The sequence below is a fragment of the Macrobrachium rosenbergii genome, chromosome 12 (assembly GCF_040412425.1).
Source record: "Macrobrachium rosenbergii isolate ZJJX-2024 chromosome 12, ASM4041242v1, whole genome shotgun sequence".
NCBI classification, from domain to species: domain Eukaryota; kingdom Metazoa; phylum Arthropoda; class Malacostraca; order Decapoda; family Palaemonidae; genus Macrobrachium; species Macrobrachium rosenbergii.
In genome coordinates, this window is record NC_089752.1 from 117,148,378 (window position 1) to 117,170,808 (window position 22,431).

General features: G+C 39.2%; 1 protein-coding gene across 2 annotated transcripts in view; it reads left to right on the plus strand.

Annotated features, from left to right (window-relative positions):
• Positions 1 to 898: 898 nt before the first annotated feature.
• Positions 899 to 22,431, plus strand: part of LOC136843954 (serine-rich adhesin for platelets-like) — a 52,065-nt gene continuing 30,532 nt past the window's right edge. The window contains exons 1-9 of one of the 2 annotated variants that reach the window (XM_067112958.1): positions 899 to 1,101; positions 5,644 to 5,768; positions 6,379 to 6,605; positions 10,341 to 10,510; positions 10,891 to 11,104; positions 12,340 to 12,544; positions 15,316 to 15,581; positions 17,880 to 19,401; positions 19,730 to 19,941. In XM_067112958.1, coding sequence (XP_066969059.1) covers positions 5,671 to 5,768; positions 6,379 to 6,605; positions 10,341 to 10,510; positions 10,891 to 11,104; positions 12,340 to 12,544; positions 15,316 to 15,581; positions 17,880 to 19,401; positions 19,730 to 19,941 — 2,914 coding nt within the window. In that variant the 5' untranslated portion in view covers positions 899 to 1,101; positions 5,644 to 5,670. The remainder of the gene's footprint in view (positions 1,102 to 5,643; positions 5,769 to 6,378; positions 6,606 to 10,340; positions 10,511 to 10,890; positions 11,105 to 12,339; positions 12,545 to 15,315; positions 15,582 to 17,879; positions 19,402 to 19,729; positions 19,942 to 22,431) is intronic. The other variant, XM_067112957.1, reaches the window with a different exon arrangement.

A 22,431-nucleotide genomic window follows, 5' to 3' on the forward strand; every position in this document is an offset into this window, starting at 1 on the left:
TTCTCTCTTCATACATTCATCACGTTCCATACTTTCGTGATTCACTCATACACCATTCCTCTATTTTCGTGAATCATTTATACAGGATTTCTCCATTTATTCATCACGTTCCACCTTTTCGTGATTCGATTCAGTCATACACAATTTCTCTATATATACATTCATCACGTTCCATACTTTCGTGATTCACTCATACACCATTCCTCTATTTTCGTGAATCATTTATACACATTTTCTCCATTTATTCATCACGTTCCACCTTTTCGTGATTCGATTCAGTCATACACAATTTCTCTATATATTCATCACGTTCCATACTTTCGTGATTCACTCATACACCATTCCTCTATTTCCGTGAATCACTTATACACGATTTCTCCATATATTCATCACGTTCCACCTTTTCGTGATTCGATTCAGTCATACACAATTTCTCTATATATTCATCACGTACTTTCGTGATTCACTCACACACCATTCCTCTATTTCCGTGAATCATTTATACACGACTTCTCCATATATTCATCACGTTCCACCTTTTCGTGATTCGATTGTCATACACAATTTCTCTATTTATACATTCATCACGTTCCATACTTTCGTGATTCACTCATACACCATTCCTCTATTTTCGTGAATCATTTATACACAATTTCTCTATATATTCATCAAGTTCCATATTTTCGTGATTCGATTCAGTCATACACAATTTCTCTATTTATACATTCATCACGTTCCATACTTTCGTGATTCACTCATACACCATTCCTCTATTTTCGTGAATCATTTATACACGACTTCTCCATATATTCATCCCGTTCCACCTTCTCGTGATTCACACACAATCCGGCGAGGATGTAGAATACACCGCGGGGTCGAGAACACGCCTCCTTAATACCTTTGTTGAATGAAAGGGGGCGCGATCGAGAATGCGCCCGACTCCCCCCCGTCCGTCTTTTGCTTTAGATAGTCAGTAGAAAGTCTTTGTCCGAACTCCCCGCGACGGCAGCGCCCCTGGCGGTAGCATCAAGCAACTCCCAACAAAAACAATGGAGTAGTAAACATATAATAATACTGTGGTGAAATATGATTAAGTTGATGGTACGTCCTAGCCCGCCGGAGGGAGGAGTTGTCTCGGGGGCGCCCCCCGACGCGGAGGGACGCGCGTCCTGACGGCGTGGCCGAAGTGACCAGCGCATATGACACTCTGTAGAGGCGAAATGGCCGCTTCGGGATTTTACGGCGGAATCTACACTAGTTACCCCTTCGGGACCGTGATTTTTTTCCCCGGGGGGGGTTTTTTAGGGGGGGCGGCGGCGAGGTTTGTCCATGCCCCTGGGTGCGTGATGCGAATTAAATGTAAAATATGACGTGACGTATTTAAGACGTCCTTTTCTCCCCCCTCCCCATCCTTCGTCAGGGTGTTACACCGAATGAGTTTTAAGCCGAAGGGCGCAAAGGCTTTTGTGTGTGTGTCTGTCTGTCTGTCTGTCTTTCGTGCCGTGCCCTTCGGACCATTACGTCATGTCAGAGAGGTTTTTTTTAATTAGTAGTTTCTGACAGCGTCTGTCAGTTTCCTGTGAGTGTTCTGCTCTGACAGACACGTTTTTTTTTGTATGGGGGATGTGTGGGAGGCCCCTAGCATATGGCAAATGGGATGGGGACGGGGTTAGGTTAGGTAGAAAGTTATCGTAGGTACTGGGACCATTCGTAGGTCTTCGATGCAGTATTATTATTATTATTATTATTATTATTATTATTATTATTACTGTTATGATTATTGTTAGTTATTATTATTGTTATTATTATTCAGCAGCTGAAACCTGTTATGTAGAACAAGCTCACCACAGTGGCCATTGGCTTGAAATTCAAGCTTCCAAAGAATATTATTATTACTATTATTATTATTATTATTATTATTATTATTATTATTATTATTATTGTTATTATTATTGAATAGATGAAACTTATTCATGGGGAACAAGTTCACCAAAGGGGCCATTGACTTGAAATTCAAACTTCCAAAGATTATTATTATTATATTATTTATTATTATTATTATTATTATTATTATTATTATTATTATTATTATTCAATAGATGAAACCTTCTTTTATGGAACAAATCCACTACAGGGCCCATTGACTTGAAATTCAAGCTTCAAAAGAATATAATAATTATTTTTATATTATTATAATTATTATTATATTATTATTATTATTATTATTATTATTATTATTATTATTATTATTGAATAGCTGAAACCTATTCATACGTAACAAGCCCACCAAAGGGGTCCACTGACTTGAAATTCAAGAAGCTTCCAAAGAATATAAAGACGTTCACTAGGAAGAAGTAAGAGGAAATAAAGTGAATTACAGAAAGAACAGATAGGCTACCACTCATTAAAAAAGAAAAAAAGTATCGATTGAAAACGGCACATCCATCCCAGATTGGATGAGGAATGATTGGAAGGTGGATGATATTTCGGTGACGGTTAGCCCTGGACAACAAACTCACTTGGGAATTGGGGAACAGGCCCAGGCTACGCCTATCTGTCCGACTCTGTTTTGAAGTCCTTGAGTACTAGAGGACAGTGCGTCGAATTCGGAAAATTATTAATTTGTTTCTTAGAACGTCCCTTTATAGGCTAATGGGTAAAACTGAAGACTACTGCCGCGGCCTGGTTCCCGTCTGTCGCTGGCTAGAATATTTACTGCCTTTCATTTAGTTTTTTGTTGTTTATGTATATATATACCATCTAATTATTTTACTGTCATTCTGAAGGAGCTGGTACTAAACACGGCGTCCATTTCGCACAATAATCGGTAGGCTAGTTACGGAACCAGAGGGGCACAGTAGCAGTCTTCAGCTACCCCCAATATTCACGGAGTATGTGTATGGCAACCCCCTGTGAATAGCTAAAATCTGCGAATACTTGACGCCCCGCCAAAAACTATCAAAACTGCCTGTTTTGATAGTTCAAATGCCAAAAAACGTCTCTAAAAATGTTTATACCCGATTATTTTAATAGTTATATCACAAAAAATGCATTTAGTCACGAAAATGTGAAAATACAGTAATTAGTGAATATTTGTCTTTGAAAAATACCGCAAATAGGCGAACTTTTCGTGAATAATGTGCATATACGGTCCACAGAAAAATCTGCGAATACGTGAAGCCGCGAATCCGGAACATGAATAGGAGGGGGTCCTCTGTAGAGTGAAGTTGTATACGTTACATCAGCCGACATAGCCTAGCCTAACCCCCTTGATAAAACAATTTCCTTTTATCCCACGTAGCCTAGGCCTCTGTGATATGAGTTTAATGTTGATATTTCATGGTGTTTTGTAAATTGTTTTAGTAATAATCAAAATCTTCCAATAATAAGAATATAACTGCTGCCATTATTGATATGGTAGCCTGCACCAGATTTCCTTACAGCAAATAAGCACGCTAATGAGTTTTTCTGTCAGGTTTAATACATTTTAATCTAGGCTCCAATGTAAATATTTGTAAATAAATAATGAATGAAAATTAGTATAGCACTGTATGGCTACAAATTTATATGGACCTAGGGCTAACCGTAGGTTATGCATTGTTCCAGTGGAATACAAACCAGTGCCTTTTATGTAGGGGAATACCTCAGTATGAGCTTGAAATGGTGGCCGAGGCTTGTAAAGGGGTGGTTAATTGGTGGTAGGTGAATAAATGGGAAGAGTCCCCACTAGTCTACCATAAACCAGTACTTTTCTTTTGTTGTCGTTAGGTGTGTATGTGTGTGTGCACTGTGCCTGACTTACAACAGAAGCAGTTTTCTTTTTGTTTATTTAGTGTTTTGTTTGTTTTCCAATTGAAAAACCATGTGACAATGTACTTGCCACAGTGTTAGTATAACCAGGTTTTTTTAGCAGAGGAAGACCGAAAGAATTTTGCTTGTGTTTTCGTGTAGTACTCTGCTTTTGATACTGCTGAATCTTTTCCACTCTGTGCTCAGGGACTGTTCCTCTTTTTTCCCTTATTTCTGCTCGTTCTCCTCTGACTTGTTCTGATTGGAGTTCATGTGAGGTTAGGTAACCAACACATGCTCTCCAATAGTGTCTATCCCTGCTTTGATGGAGGCTTTGCTTGAATACTTGCAAACGTTTGAGTCCCTCGGCATTTTGAGCGCCCATATTGTGCTGGTGTTGCTGGTAAGGAATTTATCATTGTTGAGGCTCTTGTAGCAGTTGCCTTGCCTTTGGAGATACACCCTAAGGTATGGACCAGGCTTCCTCTGACGATACTTCCTGCTTCAACCGTGTCTTCTAACGAAGCTGAGGAAAGTGAGAATAAGATGGAGTAAGGTGACGAAATGCAAGCACATATCTTCTTCCTCTTTGTCCTCTTCCTTGTCTCTTAGGAACGACCGCTGCCCCTCTGTCAAACCCATCCCATCAGTAGAGGGTACTGTAGGGTACTCCGGAGATGAGTCAGTCTTTCCAACTGCCAAGTTCACTGCTTGCTTGCGGTATCTCGGTTTACTGGTACTGGCCCCAGTAACCCCTTCTACCCTGGCCAGCATGGATCCCTGGTCTATGGACCCAGTCCCAGCTGCCGGCATGACCCACCTAGAGGAGATGAACTGGGAGTGTGCAGATGCTCCCTCACCCACCTCTTTAAGAGAGAGACCTGGGGTCTGGAACAGTGCCTGGCCCGGTCACCGGGGCAAGGCAAGAGGAGGTCCGCCACTCATTCTTCTTCTCTTGTAGAAGCCTCAGCTAAGAATGCTGGAGCACACCCATGGACAGCCCCCACCCACATTTGCTTGAGTGGGACTCCCACCCCAACCCAAGTAGGCGTCGTCACCACAGGTTGACGACAGCCCTTGGCCTCGCTCACCTGCCAAGACTTTGGTCTTCGACAGGCTGGGCAACGGTGCTCGTGGTCCCTCACCTGTCCCCTCCACCTCTTGGAGTTTTTTTCCTGATGCCAGACAGGTCCAGGGCTCGAAACCACAACTGTTCTTGCTCCCATCCCGGCCCGTACACATGTACTGGGCAGGCTTCCCGCCTACTGTCGGTAGCTAACGACCTTGTCTGCAAATTAAGCGGCTGTTCCAGCTCACATTCGCTAGCTAAATCCTGTGTGAAGAACTTTAGGATTGTATATTGGGAAAAATATAAATTACTTAAAAAAATTGCTATTTTTCGTAACGTACAAACCTGAAGTTTTTTATATTTATGGTCCACATCAGCCACCCCTCATTCTGGTACCTAGGCCGGAAGGCAAAGTGTAGTGCAGATTAGCAGGTGGGCAGGGCTTTGCCCAACCTGTCAATAGGTAACGACCATGTCTGAAAGTTAAACGGCCGTTCCAGCTTGTGTTCACAAGCTAAATCCCTAGGAAAGAACTTTAGGTTTGTGTGTTAGGAAAAATACAAATTATTTTTAAAATTTTTTTCGCTACCATACACAAATCGATGCATGAACACTGGAACTTGGAACTAATTTCATGAGTATGGGGTGGGGTTGAGATAAATATATGTACTTGAGCAGTAAATTTTAGTCATACTAGTTATGTAGTACTGTAATGATTCTCAAAACCCATGCTGTTGAATTGGATATTGTAGGTTATACCATGTAAATTTTCATTTTCATTTCAGAAACGTATGAGGTAAATCCCAAAAGTGATGGATAACGTTGTAAATACTATGGATACCAGAAAGCGGAGGAAGGAAGGGTCATGTCGAACACCATCACTTGAAAGCTTACAGGCTTCACCCAAACGGTAATACTGTACTTCTGTTTGAAAACTGCATTGTTAAATGCTGTAGGTATTCTTGCTGTGGAAGATTGAAGGATTCAGTAATGTGTAGAGTAAACCCCCCGTATTTTTGGGGGATTCGCACCACACACACCCCCCCCTGCAAATAGCTAAAATCCGCGAATACTTAACACCCCTCTAAAAGCACTTAGAACTGCCTATTTTGATAGTTTAAACACAAGAAAAGCCCTCTAAAAATGCTTACTGTATACCTGAGTTTTTTAATAGTTTTATCACAAAAAATGCATTTGGTCATGAAAATTATAAGAAAATACAGTTATTAGTGAATGTTTCTCAGTGAAAAATACTGCGAATGGGCGAATTTTCCACAAATAATGGGTAGATACGTTCCACAGAGAAATCTGCGAATATGTGAGTCTACGAATCTTGAGAACGTGAATACGGGGGGTTTACTGTAAGCAGAAAGAAAATTACTGCATTCTCTGACCTTCAGAATTTACTACAGTATTCAGTTATTGACAAATAAGTCCATTGCCATTTCTTCATGCATATCTTCATAGGCTTGTGAGTGAGAAGTAAACTGATTAGTACCATATATTTTCTGCCTCTCCAGAGCACGTGTTCATGCCCAGCGTAAGTTCGCTCAAGGATCACAGCCGAACAGCCCAGCTCCAACTCCAGTAAAAGAAACACGAGAGTTACGAGACAGAAGCAATTCCAACGATACAAGAAACCGTATTGTTTCGCAGCCTCAGTCAACTCCTCCTCCACTTTTAGACATAGTTGAAGTGCCCATGAGACCGACAGTTGAGGATTTTCTAACATTTCTTTGTTACAGAGGTAAGAATATGAATTGCTTTGCCATTTTTAGTTTTCTGGAGTTTTCATAGTTATCCGTGTGTGTGATATTTTCAAGTTTCTGTTGGTGACACAAACCTTGTGTGATATTTTTAACTTTCTGTAGATGATGCAGTTTCATTGTATTTGTTCTTAAGGAAACTCAAACCAGGGCCTTTTAGGTAGGAGTATCCTATGTGAGCTTATTCATAAGGTAGGTAACGGAGGTAATGTTGGTTGCACTGGGGAAGACTCCTCACTCGCCTGCCAATACCAAACACTTTTCGCCAGCCATCACCTAGTGCAGAGTGTGCTTTGCTTGCCACTAGACTGTCTGGTCAGCTTTATTCCTTTGATGGTGTTGGTTTTTCTTTTAAGTATGGAGAAAAGACAAGAACACTGTATAATGCATTGGGAGGAGTGGGGGCATTTGTGTGGGTGTTTTATGCCCCCTGTAAATAATGCAGTGGTTGGTCTTCTTCTCAGTGGGAGCAGTTTGATTGGAGGAAGAGGAGTAGGAATGTATGCCAGCCTCTTCAGGAGGGATTACTCCTTAGTGACCCTGTTGAACCCTTCATGTTCTTTTATTTGTGCCCTTACTATTCCTTTCCTTGCCTGTGGAAGGGGCTTGCCTACCACTACCTCCCCTCAGACAAGGGACCTTGACCCATATACCCAGTTCTCCTCCATCAGCTCTTATTGACTCTTGGGTTTTGTTAAGCATCCCAAAAAGTCTCTTTCCGCAGCTTTTCTCAACCACTTTGCTTCCGCTAAGGTGGGTAGACCACTAAGGAGGTTGACCCCTCCTTTGGTAGTAGTGCTTCCAGTTGTAGATATACGCATGCTCCTTCTTTGGCTGCAGTGATGATTCTCCTGGTTTGAAGACAAGGAGAGCAAGACTTAAGCTAGGAAGGAGAAGTGTTCTTGGTCCACTGTTATTATTAGTGTATACAAGTGATATGGAAAACAAGATTGTTCGGTATGCCGATGATGCAACACATGTGGGTTTAGTAAAGTCTCCTCTTATGAGAAATGATGCTGCCCTCAGCCTCAGCCTCACTAGGGACATTGACTGGACCAGTGAATGGTGTAGTTGGTGGGGTGCAGCTGAACTCCAGTAAAACAAAAACACTGTTGATTTGTAGATCTCGTACGTTTTCTACCCCATCCTCTCCTCAGGGGAATGGGACTCTGCTGAATGAGTCTGGAGCTTTAACTATTCTAGGTGTAACTTTTGACTCTCATCTTATTTTGAGACACATCTAAGGAAAGTTTCAGCAAATGCTGCATGAAAGTTAGGTATTGTTTGTAAGGCTTCGTATATTTATAACAGCGACAAAATCGGTGTAACCGTTTGTAGGTCATTTGTCCTTATTTTACTAGAATACTATTGCGAGGTGTGGATGTCTGCTTCTGCCATAGATTTATCTCTTTTAGATAGAATGGTTCTTGGTTGTAGGTTTCTGTTTCCTAATATTAGCAGTTATAACTTGGACCATCGACCGATGGCCTTGTCGTTTGTTAATTTTATTATAAGGTATATTTTAACAGAGAGCTTTCACATTCATAATTGATCCCTGATCCCATTTTCCTACCAAGAACAACCAGATTCCCTGAACAGCAGCATCAGTATGCAGGAAATGTGTCTCGCTGTGGAACTTCTCGGTTCCAGAGGTCCGTTGTTCCTCACACCATTGGACTGTGGAACAGTCTCTCTGAGGATGTTGTGCAATTGGAACTTGGGAAGTTCAAGCGAAGATGCAATGCTTAAATACCCTAATACAGTTCTCGTATTTTAATAATTTACTTAAATTTTTATTTATTTGTTTGTTAATTTGTTAGTTTATCTGTTTTTCTAATAACATCTCCTTTTTCTGTATTTCTCCTTACCTTCTGCTACTTCGTTTGAATGAACACCACATTCTTTTGAAGCTTGAATTTCAAGTCTGTGGCCCCTGTGGGCTTGTTCCATATGAATAGGGTTTATCTTCTGAATAGTAATAATAATAATGATAATAATATTAATAATGTGGTCTGTCCTCCCACATACACTTACTCATTGAGCTCTTCCTCCATTCTCTGTCCCATCGGATGGTCAATTGTGTGTTGATTACTCTGGGCTCAGACACCCTGGGAGCTCCTTGTGGATCCCATGCTGAGTGGTTTTTCATGACCTGCTGGCTCAAGGTAGTCCTCCAGATAGATTCTTTGTGGCCCCGTCTCACATCCTTGGGAGGTGGATCATCTTATCTCTGAACACAGATGATTCTCTCCTATTGGAGCTTCCATTCAGCTGATTGTGGATCTCGTCCTGTACCTTCTTTGAACCAAGCTCCTCTCTGTCACCATGGTACAAGCCTAGCTGCCCTTGGCCAGGTCTTCAGACTGAAAGGCATAGCTTTCTATGCCAATGAGAAGCTTCAATGAGTTATGCCATCCTGGGGCTTTGGCTTCAGGGGAGGTACTTACTCACATCCGCAGTTGAGCCTTTCAGACAGGCCTCAGACTGAGACCTCACTAGCAGGACTGTCATTTCTTGATGAAGTGCATTGGTGAATATTGCGGCCTCTTGTCTGGTTAATTCCTGGGTTAGTGGCAAAATTCAGGAATTGTCAGTTTGAAAAGAGAGACAAGCTTTTCTTTCCTCTCGCAGGATCATTTGGTGATGTGGATGAAAGCCATTTATGCTCGGCTTGAGTTATTTGAGCCATGTATGACCTCTTGACAATACTGGTAAACACAAGAAGTAGGTGTTTGTAGGAATTGTTTCAGTGAACATCTAGATCAGGACTGTTCAGAAGCTGCGTCAGCATATGTGTCAACACTACTCCAATCATTAGGGCTGTGAACTGACCCTTGCCAGCTTGAAGTACCATGGCTTGGAAGTAGGCTGAAACCATGATCAAGTCGGGAACCATGGCTAGGCCTAGGCCTACGTTAGGACCATGAGGAGACACAGCGTAAGACCATAATAATCACGACAGCTGTCAGTGCCAAAGGATACAATTAGAGCCAGTCAAGCTTACAGGCAAGTGCTCCAATACCAGGCACACACATGGACTGGAGTGAAGCCAAGCCACAAGACAGGTCTAGGCTAAAAGAAGTTGGACAGCTGGGTGGGATGAAACCAAAAGGATCAAATGAGGAGTTGAACGAAGAAAATAATGCAGTGTGTCGTCAGGGCACACCCCATGTATTCTTTCATACAAGGTCCACTTTTATATTGTTCTGAACAATCGTCTTTGCGAGGTTATGGATCTTGATGCATATCAAGTTAAAGTAAAGCTGCATTTATCAGGATATGCCATGTTGGGTTTTTGTATTGATTTGTTATGTTAGTTTAGTCATTTAAATATGTTTGTTTTTAATTTACGTATAGAATTTTACAACAGTCTTCTGTTTATTTTTTACTTTATTCACAAATGTGTTTATGGTTTTTATGAGAGTGCCAATCAGTTTAATAGGCTTTTGGCTTTGTCTGTATCAATAAGTTAATATGAATATGTTTGGTGGACAACACTGGAAAAGTGGTAAATTTTATCTTTTCCTGTATTGTATGTCCTTTATTTTGCTAAATTTCTCCTCTTACCTTAATGTTGGATATTTTGTCTACAGTATTATGATAATTTTTTGTCATTTAATTGTCAAAAGTTTTATCTTTATACAACTTTCTGTGCCAGATTACATTAGCCAAGAACTGTTTGAATTTGTTCTTACCGTAATTATTTTATTTCAAAGGGACACCACTTCTTCCCCCGGAGTTGGAACACTTTAATACTCCTCAGCTGTTGGAAACTGCAAGTGACAGTCGTAGCCAGAGTCCTGCAAGAGATGACAAAGTCAGGTCGTCTACTAAGAAGAAGCAAGATGGCTTGATATTTGACAAAAGAGAAAGGGAACTTTCTAAGGTATATTACTTACTTTCCTAGTTGTACTAACAGTGATTGTGCACTTGAGCTTCAGAAAAGTGCTCCTAGCATTTTAAGTGTTAGCTTTGTTATAATTGGTGCCTGGCTGCATTTTTGGAGATACCCGTTTTCTTGGAGATATTTCTAATGTACAACACATGTCTTCTGTACAGTATTTAATTATTAGCTGTCTAAATTTGTTGTTTCCTAAATGATTTGATAATGGGCACCTGGCTGCATTTTTGGAGATACCCATTTTCTTAAATATTTCCAGTGTACAAGACGTTTTCTGTAGGGTATTTAATTATCAGTTGTCTAAATTTGTTCTCTCCTAAACGAGTTGGATGTTTCGAGAGTAAACTATTTATGTTTCTTCCCAGGAGGCTGTAAAAAAGAACCTGGAACATAGCACAGACATAGAAGATTATGAAGCTACTCCACCAGTTCGTGTCACACGCAGTTCTACTCAACCCCCTCAAGTCTCATCTACAAATGTTGTGGAGCAGCATCACTCCCCACAGAAGGTCTCAAAAAGATTAATGATTAAGAAGGCCTTAATACTCAGATCAAAAGCAAAGTCACTAAGGATACAAGGTATGTTGTTAGGGTATCTTGAGAAACAAAGTTCTGCGTTGTTTTGACATAAAGTATTATTTGGTAGTAAAGAAGGATTGCGAAGATGTCTACGGGAAGATATTTGTTATGGAGTATTTAATTTTACTGCATATTACGTAAACAAGTCGTAGATAATGTTCCAGGGAGGACAGATTGTAAAGTCTGTATATTACAGTAGCATGTTAAACAATTTATATATATTGTCATTATTTTTGTAAGCATTTTTGGATCAGGATTCTCTACTTAGCTGCCCAATTACATTCCACAATAAGCTGTAGGTCCCGTTACTAAGTAACCAGTTGGTTCTTAGCCACGTTAAATAAGTCTAATCCTTCGGGCCAGCCCTAGGAGAGCTGTTAATCAGCTCAGTGGTCTGGTAAAACTAAGGTATACTTTTTTTACCTTGTTCCAATTTTCACCTCCAGTTAACCAAAATGTTACAGAGGATTTAAAACAGGCCACCTAAATAATCTTTCTGAACTTCAGAGTTAATAAGAAAAGAACATTAGAAAGAACTCCTATAAACAAGAAACAAAATGCCAATTACTATAATGAAACTGAAATGTCTTCCTCTTGGGACACTTGGCTCTTAACTTTTCTGTCCTCAGTAGCTCCTCAGCGCCCATCAAAACCTTGGTGTATCGGGGGATCATACCCTCATGCCCATCTATCTTCCTAATTAGCCATGATGATGGGTTTGTCAAGAAACAAATGAATTTTTCGTAACGTGAAACTAATTTTTCATGCAAATCCATCTATTATCAACAAGTGCCCACATTACTCTCCTGATTCGGACTGCTTCAGGCTTTATGCAAAAGAATAAGGTTGATGGTCCTTCTTACTGATGGGTCAGAGGTTCTTGTGTGTATTCAGTCACTCAATGATTACTTCTCTGGATATTATTATTGTCTTCAGGACTTCAGGAGTTATGTGTTAGGTGAATTTAGCACTGCAAATTATGATTAAGTATATTGATAGGTTTAAAAAATGAATTGTATGTTATACATTATTTTTTGAGAAAAGTACATATTCATCCTGTATGTTGACCTTCTAAGAATTGCTAGCAGATAATAGAGAACATGTTTAATGCACCATTTAGTAGTGTTAATGTTTTCATGGTAACAGTATAACATCTCTGGCCAGAATAATGAAAATTTTCAGCTGTTTATAAAACAACATTAGGATTTTAATGTTTTATTATTTTCTCGCATCAGAAAGAAGAGAGGTGTCGCTGCGTAAACTTGACAAGCACTTGGGCGATTCATCTCATGCTCAAGCAAGTGTAATAGCCACTCGCTCAGGCCGTCTTCTTCATAAGTATCGTGTGTCGGCAACGACTGCGATGGCCCGTAAAAAAGCTAAAGTGGCCAAGCTTTCGTCAATGAGACCCAAACAGAAGTTGTCAAGAATATTACAGAGGTACGAATGTCAATATCAGAGTCCAATTAGGCGTAGTGTAAAGCTGTCATTTTTTATATGAAGGAATATGGTCTATCATAAACAGAAGTTATCGTTGTTGTATTCATACAAAGAACAAAACTCAAATTTACTCATATCCAGAATGATGCATTGTCATAGGTGAACCAGTGAAATCAGTCAAAAAGGGGCCCTCCAGTTGCCTTACACTTGACTTATTTCCATTTCTAGAATGCATCTTGCAGATTGTGGATACCCTTTCCTTGGTCCTTGACCTGTTATAATCCTTTGTGGCATTTCCTTGTTTTCATTATCTTATAAATAACAGCGTTTAGAGTTACTGCTTCTTTTGGAAATGATAACCTATCATACATAGAAGATCTGTGAGCAAAAATTAAATCAAATTTAAGTATTAACTAATTCAAGTTAACTCTTTCTCTCTCTCTTAGCGGTATCAAGTCATGTAATTCATAATTGTGAATGGATTGTGTTTTTTCATATATTCTACATCATTTTCATTCATTGTAAGGCTTGTTGGTCCTCTTTTAATAATTAAGGCTTTATGGGGACTTTTGCCTTATATTTTACGTATTGCCAAAGTTTGTCATGATTGCATTGCATGATTGTAAAGTACAGAGGTCCTTTAATGAAAATTATTGATCCAGAGTTACTGACGCAAAAATATCATGGGTTTCCTTCCCACCATCCCCTAAGGGTAAATGCCAATTTTGCAGCATATGAGGAAAGATGTCACATGTCTTAATTAATATTTTCAAATGCTCTTTCCAGCAATATCTTAATTACATTATTGCCCTAAATTATAATTACAGTTTTGTCAAATGAAGTCTTCTTTTAAAGAATCACAAGGAAATCTTTAATTGCTGATTTACTTAATGAGGAAAGCATGTTTGGCATCACTGCTTCACCCTTCCTGCACCCTCTTTTAACAAAGTATGCTCGACAGACTATAGGCAAGAATAGTGATCTTTGAATGTAAGGTATCTTAAGTTATGTTCTCTGTTGAATATCCCTAACTGTAAGGAGCTCCCTTGCTCCCTGTCTCACATCATTTGCTACCTTGGTTACTTGAGGACTTAGTGGCCGTGGTGTGTCTGCTATTCGGTATCCGTCATATCTTCATTTCCACCCTTTGTGGATCAATTTGTTGTTGTAATTTTGTGTTTACCATTCCTTAATATGCAGGTAGTTTCTTGGTTATCTCTGGCACACTTTATATAACTTCAAGGTCCATTATATACCTGTGTGAGGTACAAATGTGACAAGCACTTACATTTCACACATTGCAGTTGACTGAATAGTTTTCTGTCCTTTTTATAGTTTAGAGCAATTTAAGTGAAAGTTACTTATTTAAGATTCTCAGTTCTGTAGCACTTGTGTATTTTTTCCTGTCATGATAATATAGTCTTAATCCGCATGTCTGAAGGTTTCTTTAGCGTGTTTTGTGAACCTACTACAATAATGAGAAATAGTATTCACTGATGAATGATGAGTTGCCAGGGCATGATAAGAGCTAGTTGAAAAAGTATCATTTAGTAGTTAAGAGCTAGTTGAAATTTGAATGTGATTCACGAATTTATTAATTCAACCTTAATACCATCATTGGAACCTTTACATCAAGTTTTCTCTTTGCTGGTATGAATTTACATGTAGTTTTCCTAATTTTGTTGGCCATAGGTAGGCACCACCTTCAAAATGTGTTGCACTAGTGTAGAAGGTATTGCTGATTTTTTCCAGCACCTCTTCAGCCCCCTCCACCCATCCCACCCCTACCTCCAACCAGTTTCATGTTTACTATCAATTACAGCTTTATCCATTCCCTTTATCTCTTCTCACCGAGCTGTCTTAACTTCTTTTAAAGTTGACTTTCCAAAAGTTTTCACCGTCCACATACTACATCCATTGTGAGAACCCTGTGATGTGACACAATTGCCCCGTTAAAGTGCTCTGTAATATCCATCCACTTTGCTGCCTTGTATATTTCTCGTGAGAGGTTGTTGCTTATTTTTACTTGCAGTATTCTGAGATTGTCATTTTGAAGTCTCGACAGCCTGAGGAGCAGGGAATGGCAAAACATTCAGGCTTCCAACAGCACACTTACAAAAGGCAAAATGACATTGTTTAACACAGAATAAAATAAATAAAACCGGTGATAATGAATGAAAGCAATGAAATAAATTATGAAAATAATTACAGCATGTCGAATTAGTTCACACAGAGATATTCCGTAGAAGAGCAGCAACATGTTTTTCCACTCAAGCAACACAGAATCATGAGGAGGGAATTGAGTATCATACACAAGTATTGTCATACACAGAAGTCCCAGTTTTGGACAATACAGTTTGATGTGACTGGGTATTTCATATAAAAAAAAGAATAAGGGAACATATGATAACGGGTTTGTATGAAAAACCATGTTTGGTATTATAAAAACATTGTTTTTATATAAGTGACTTACCAAGCAATTACATAATCGCTATGCAATTGGTTGGTAAGTATATATAAAACTTTATTTTATCATAAAAAATTTTTGTATATACGTGACTTACCAAGCAATTACATGTCGATTATGTAATTGCTTGGTAAGTATATATAAAACTTTATTTTATCATAAAAATGTCATTTTTAGTAACAGTGGAATGCTAAACTGGAACGGGAGTACTTTCCCATATTTAGAAGTTTTTCATTACTTTGAATTTCATTTGAAGCATGATCTGCTTATTTGTTTTATATTTATCAGGCGTTTTCACTTACAGGTTAGGGGGCACTTCTACACATTCTGATACCAGGCTCCACAGAATCACCAGAAGCCAAGTTGAAGCCAAGGACCCCAGCACAGAGAAGCGCAGAGAAGAAACACAGGCAGTCGGAACTGAGAAAGCCAACAGTCAGGCCGATGGATCCAAAGACGTGAGGAAAGAGAAGGGAAACCCCAAAGTAACCAGATCACTCAGGTTACTTAGGCAGCATCCGGACGGCAAGAAGGTCTATGTCAAGAAAGTGGTGAAAGTTAACAACAAAGGTATAGTAAACTTGTCGTGCGGTGCAGTACAACGCACAGCTTTGTTTGTTCATTTTTCATCCACAAGTGTGTCGAGTGAAAAGTTCGTATTTGTATGTCAGTGATAATGCCCTTATGAATATGCATGTTCTTCCTATAGTAATAAGAGATATGCATTGCTTTATGCGTAGGATGTTTCCCCAAAACCTTTTACACTGACTAAATAGCCAACATTCTGTTTTGCAAACGATTTCACAGAATGTTCACGTTTTTTAAATTCAGTATGTCAATATATATTTGCATCATGACTGTAGCTACACATCTTACACCTGCTTACATAACATCAATTTTATGAATCATAGTTCTGGATTTTTACAAGTAAACTCTATAGAAAATAATATAAAAGAAAGAAACATTGTTCAAGTACAGGCAGTCCCTGAGTTACAAGGGGGATCCGTTCCTACTGCTTGTAAGTTGGAATTCGGTGTAGGTCGGAACCATAATAATCGTAATAACATTTCAGCTCAGGACCATATACAAAGTAGAGACAATACAATACACACAATCTAGGTACATGATTGCTGTGTGTACATTAATATTAATATTTAAAAATTAGTAAATAATTTTTTTTTACCATACCCTGTAAACATTAAACTAAAACACTTGTAACAGCCTATGTTAATAGTTCATTGCCTATTTGAAAAGTTCAAACCCAACACTGTACATTATAAGAAATAATGCTAAGTTTAAGATTACGTAAATCATACAGGTATTGTATACCCACATAAATGACCTAGTTATTGAAATGCAAAAAGTTGTAATTATAGCAAGGAAAATAAGAAAAACGAATGACAAAGTAACATCACGTTTATCTATAAAACTATACAAAACAAATAAACATACATGTTACATATGCATAAAAAATCTCTCTCTCTCTCCTATCTCAGTTAGAGAGAGAGAGAGAGAGAGAGAGAGAGAAACAGTAACAAAAACTAGTACCCAGCCTAACGCCGCGCGGCACGGTGTCGTAACTGGAATTTTTCAGTATATGTTGGAACCAGATTTTTTATTAATATTTTTCAGTAGCATCGTAAGATTGGAACGGCATAGGTCGAGACCATCATTAACCAAGGACTTGCTGTGTAATAATACATTGGAGTATAGACCAACTGTAAATGAGTAGATAAGCTTAGTTTAGTCTCCTTTTACAGTACTGTTTACATTTATCATCAGACATCAATTTTATTACAATATAATGTTGTTTTCTATATACCCTGTATCTTGCAATTCTGTATGTTATAACTTTTTAACTCAAAAGATACATAGTCAAAATTAAATTGATTTTATGAAAAAAATAGGTCTTTGGCAAGTCTGGAACCAAAAAGTAGAAAGCCAGATATAGTTTGATAATAAGTAAAGTGACGATAAAAAGCTCAGCGCAGTGAAACGTGGGCCAATAACATATGTGCTTAATAAAAGTGTTCACAGTAGGATAACAATAAAAAGTAGAGTACAGTTGATACAGAAGAAATGACATGACAGGTAGATTGCAGTTAGTACAGAGGCTAGTAATATCCATGTATAATATTGCTAGCAAGGATTGTGTACAGCATAAACTATATACTGTATGCGTCTACCCCAAAGCCAAATCAAAGTCCTTCAAAGGAAGGCATCACGGCGACCCCATATAAAAATGGGAACAAGCTGGGAAGAAGAAGAAGAAGACTGTATGCGTTGTACCATTTATATGCAGATACCACTATTTCTTTGTTTTGATGCTGCTATGTATGGTATGTCACTACACTGGAGTGTCGATATGCAAGGAGAATTCACGTTAAAATGACAAATTCAGTGTAGGTGATACATAGACCAACAACTTGAATGCATAATGTTGCTCTCAGGTATTGTGTAAAGTATAAACTGTAGATATGTACTGGTACCATTGAATGCCTAGCAGTGCAATTGCCTTGTTGTAATATGTCTGCTTTTCCTGTTAGCTGATCAAGACCTCAAGCATTTATGTTTTCTTGGTGTTGGGCAGGTGGACATTGAGCAACACATAACTATAGATAAACCATATCTGGATATTAGGTAGTTTAACCAAACCACAGTCAAACCCTTAATATCCAAACTTCATCCAGCAGCAGATATTTTGAAACATATCAGCTAGGGAAATTATTACTGAATATTCACTATTTTCAACGAAGTTCAGGATGAAATTCTTAAAGAATTGCTTTTTATTCAGTAACTTTAAATATTTTCACTTAGGAAAAATCTTAATGAGTATGAAAATTAATTGATCTGTTTTTTCCTTTACAGGAAAATCGCCAAAGGAGTTGAACAGTTCTTCGAAATCATTGTCATTATCTGAACCCCCTATCAGTGAAGAACCTGTTCCAATGGCGCGACGGTTAAGAAAAAAATCTACCACACCGGCTGGGTCTGGCATAGAGAGCAGTGGTACCACATCTTCGCCAGGTTCACGGAATTCGGCTCCTGGGGCTCCAAGCAGTAGTGTGAAAGTGAGTTCGGAACCGAAAGCAGATTCAAAAGTTTTGGAAGGCAGTGAAAAAGTTATGCAGAAATCAGTACAAAAGAAGCTGAATGATGTGAACGGTAATCAGAAGAAAGCTGACATGCCTTGCAACAACACTATATCTGAAAATTCGTGTGTTAATGATATCCCTCAGTCACCCAGTTACAAGATATGTTCTGAATTAGAGGAATGTCAGAAATCTTCAGAAACTGTTTCTGCAGTGGCTGAAAAGGATTCAGAGATGAGCATTGTTGTTGATGAGGTGTTAGAGCCAAAGGAACAGTGTAGTGACATTGAGGACAAGAGTTCTTTAGTTTTACAAAGTAAAATGCCGGATGAGGATGTATCGTTACCTGCGGATCAAAAAGATACTGAAATTTTATCAAAAGAAGAAGTGTCACCATCGCAAGCAGTAAATGCTGACGTTACAGTAGTGAATGATGGATTGAGTAAGTCACCTGAAGGATCTGTTGAAAGTACAAAAGATATAGCAGAAAGTACTCCAGTTAATGAAGAGGTTCAGAAAGAATCTGTTGAGGAAGGGTCCTTGATCGACAATGATTCATGTGTGGAAACCAGTCAAGAGGAATCGAAGCCTGAACAAGCATCCCTCAACGAAGAGAAGTCTCTTCAGGAAGACCAAGAAAAACACACATCACAGGCTGAGTCATCATGTGTTGCACAGGACAAACCCTCTGTCACTCCGGAAGAATCCATACCAGCTAGTGTTGAGATGGCTGTGATTCAAGAAAAGCCAGAGACAGAGTCCGAGAATGCTGACCATTCAGGCAGTGTGGAAAGTTGTGCTGAAAAGAAGCCTGGAACACCGGAAGAACCTTGTGGCTTGAGATCTTCAGCTTCTGTGGATGAAAATGGTAAAGATTTGACGTCAGAAATTGTCCAGGATGAACACGCTAACAAGGAGATAACGGAAAATGGTGATACCTTAAAACTGGTGTCAGTATTATCAAGTAGTGGTAACCACCAGTCTGTTAATAACAATGTAATTGAGAATTCCTCTGTAGTTCAGTCAGAAAATATACTATCCGTAGATTCAGAAGAAAATAGTATGGTCGAATCAACAACGGTGCCACTGAGATCTTCAGAAGAGTCAGGTGTGAAGACCTCAGAGGCAAGCAAACAGGCAACATCCACCAAGTCTTCCCAGAAGAAATCTTCTGTAACTGAAGCAGCCTGCCCTAATACGAACAAGAAAGTGGTTGGAATCAGAGAGACTAGGAAAGTCAAGGAAAATATGGCAGCACAGAATCAGACTGATTCAAATACGGCAGAGGAAGAAATTAGGTAAGTTGGAATTTTAGTTATTTATTTTTTTCGCAAGTCATTTTTCAAGGGCAAGCTACATAAAAGTTTGGGTATATTACTGTTCCTTGTTCCATTTCATCAAAGGTTAATAAGGCTGGAAGTCATTATTTTCTGTGGTAAAACATTTGTACACAACCTCTGTGTTTTGATATTAATTTTACCTTGTGTCATCAAAGTTTGTATAGTAACAAATTACCTCTTATAGCTAAAATGATTGCACTTTTTCTTGTAAATATGTTAATAGTACTGTATTTCTTTTTCATGGTTTAATGTTTTCTTACCTTTTATGTTTCGTTACCCATTCTAGCAGTGAAACTGGCATCCGCACAAGACCAAGCAGACGTACGAAGGAAGCCGCTACCGTTTACCTGGAGCTGATTGGCCGTAAGTTAGCCAAAGAATCCAAAGCGAAAGTCAGCATGCATGGAGATGATTATGGGGACGATGAAGAGGACGATGATGACGATGATGCAGTTTCCGTTAGCAGTATTATGGATCTTAAAGACCTGGCCAAAACTAGTAGGTGTTGCCCAGAAAGTTTTCTCAATGAAATTAGTTTTAAGTACCATTACAGTATTATATAAATCTCATAATTAGGAGCATTAATTAGCTTTGCATTATGACGGAATGCATACTAAGAGTTAGAGAGAAAAATTACAGAGCAAATATGTGTAAATGGGAATTGATGAAAGGATGTCATGTGTACAGCCCAATGCAAACCAAATTTTACACTTACTTTGACCACATATTTTTGAATGAACCTTACCTCTTGATTATATAGCTTTTACTTCTTCTAGTTCGACAGTTAAAAACCAAAAAGCGAGAGCACTGCATTTTCTATGAATGTGTATTTTCTATCCACCTACTTCTCCCACCCCCACCAGGAGCCCAATAGTTACAAACACTTGTAGCAGGTCAGTCTTCTTCTGTCGCCAGTTGCGATAGGAGGTTGACGGATTGTTAAATGTACTTGGTTTTCTGTTGGTTTGTTTTCAGGTGTTCTCTTGTTTTATTTTGAATGTTCGCTTGGTAAGAACTTGTAAGGTAAGAGTTGCCGTAATAGGCATTATTGACCTTCATGATATATTTGTGACTGAGGGAAGGGTTATGACTGGATAACTGATGTGAATCATAGTTAAACAAAATCATGTGGAAATTGATCACAAGCAGAGAGAGCTTGTTAGATTGTAGACACAATTGAAGAGGATAGGTCTTGTAAGACTTGTATTAAAGGGATGCATGTTTTGTCTGCATCCCTTGTTAGCAACTCGTTGGGTCCTCCGCTGCTTCTCGTAGATCTGTTACTCCAGTAAGCTTCCCATCAATTCAGGACATTCAATTTGATAGTATGAAGTCATTTTTTATGTTCTCTTGACATAAGTTTCATGGATGTTATTACTATTATATACTTTTCTGTGCTACCCTTCCAAGAATCTCGTTAAGTTCTGGTTTTTCCCCCACATCGGACGAAGGGTCAACCCCCCAGCTTTTATCTTGCCTTGTCCTTGGCAAGTCTTGGCTTGGAGTAACGGAACTGGGACGTGTCAGAAAGCAGGGCAGATCTGTGCCTGTCGTCTCCTTCCTCTGTTCGGACCGGTGTCTGCAGCTGCAGTTCCTATATCAGCAGCGCCAGTTCTGATGTAAGCGGTGCCAAGTCTGTTTTCGTGGCACCAGGTCCAGTGTTAGTGGCACCAATTCCAGCGTTAGTAGCACCAAGTCTGCCATTAGCTGTGCCAAGCCCAATGTTAGCAGTGCCAGCTCTGGTACCAGAATTTTTTCTCCAATGGGATCGCTCGGGAAAGAATAAGAGGAGTCGCCAAACGATTTTCCCCATTTTAAGTTTACCTTATTGGATCGGCTTGGTAGGAGTGGTGCTGTGACTCGCTGCCATCAGGTAATAAGCATTGATTAAAGCTGCCTTGTTGAAGAAAGTTGCCTTTGGCTTTTAGGAGGTTCGCTTGAGTCATCTGTAGCTAGGGAGCTTTCGTGGTTTAAGGTTAATATTATTAAGTATCAGTTAGTTTCTAATGAGAAGCCTTGACTGTCTTCAGCTTTCCTGTGTATTGGGGATTTTGTCGGCCAGCACGGTGGTGCACTCACAGTTTTGATGCAATGGTTGCATGTGCCTAGTGTGATTTTGCGCATTTTGTTGCAATGCCGCACACTTGCATGCCCATCGTTTTGGCTTCATTTATGGTAGGGAGATAATTGCTGTTACTAGTCCCAATATTCTGTTCTGGGGATTTTGACTCCTTAAACAGTTACCGGAGTCTCTGTGGGTAAACGGTCCTGTTGCGGGAGTTTCTGTGGGTAAACATGTGCTGTTTCATTTTCAAATCCCCGTGGTTCAGAAACTGTCTCATTGTCATGAGATTTTGCTGATCAGAATTTAGATCTTTTTACTGAACCAACAAGTTTCCAACCAAATCAGTGTCTTTGTTTTGAGCCGGAGCAAGTGGTTTCATTGGCAGTGACTAAAGAGGAGTTTTTAAACCGACGTTAGAAGCTTATCAGGAGTTGGATCAGTGCAGTCAACTGCTACTCTTCTGCCATCGAGCATTGTAGTCTTTGCAACCCAGTCTCTCTGTCTTCTTCTTCTTCTTCTTCTTCTTCTTCTTCTTCTTCTTCTTCTTCTTCTTCTTCTTCTTCACTACTTACAAACGTGTTACGTTCGGACGGCTGTTTGTCTGTTGAATTATTTGTAAGTTGGTTGCTGTGCTCTTCATGCCTATTAAAGTACTGTATGATATAAGTCATTACAGTACTGTATGTTTTTTCATCCTTAAACACAATACACTGTACATACAGCACTGTATGTACAAAATAGGTGGGCAAAACAAAGTCTGAACTTACAGGTGGCAAAGAGGAGCACTCTGAACACAATCTTAACCTGTCATCACGTTTGTTAGCATCTCTGAATGTTTGTAAGTTGAATGGTCGTAAGTAAGGTGGTGTTTGTACTTCGTTCTTTTATTTTCTGAATCTCTTTATCTCGTTGTCCAGTTATTC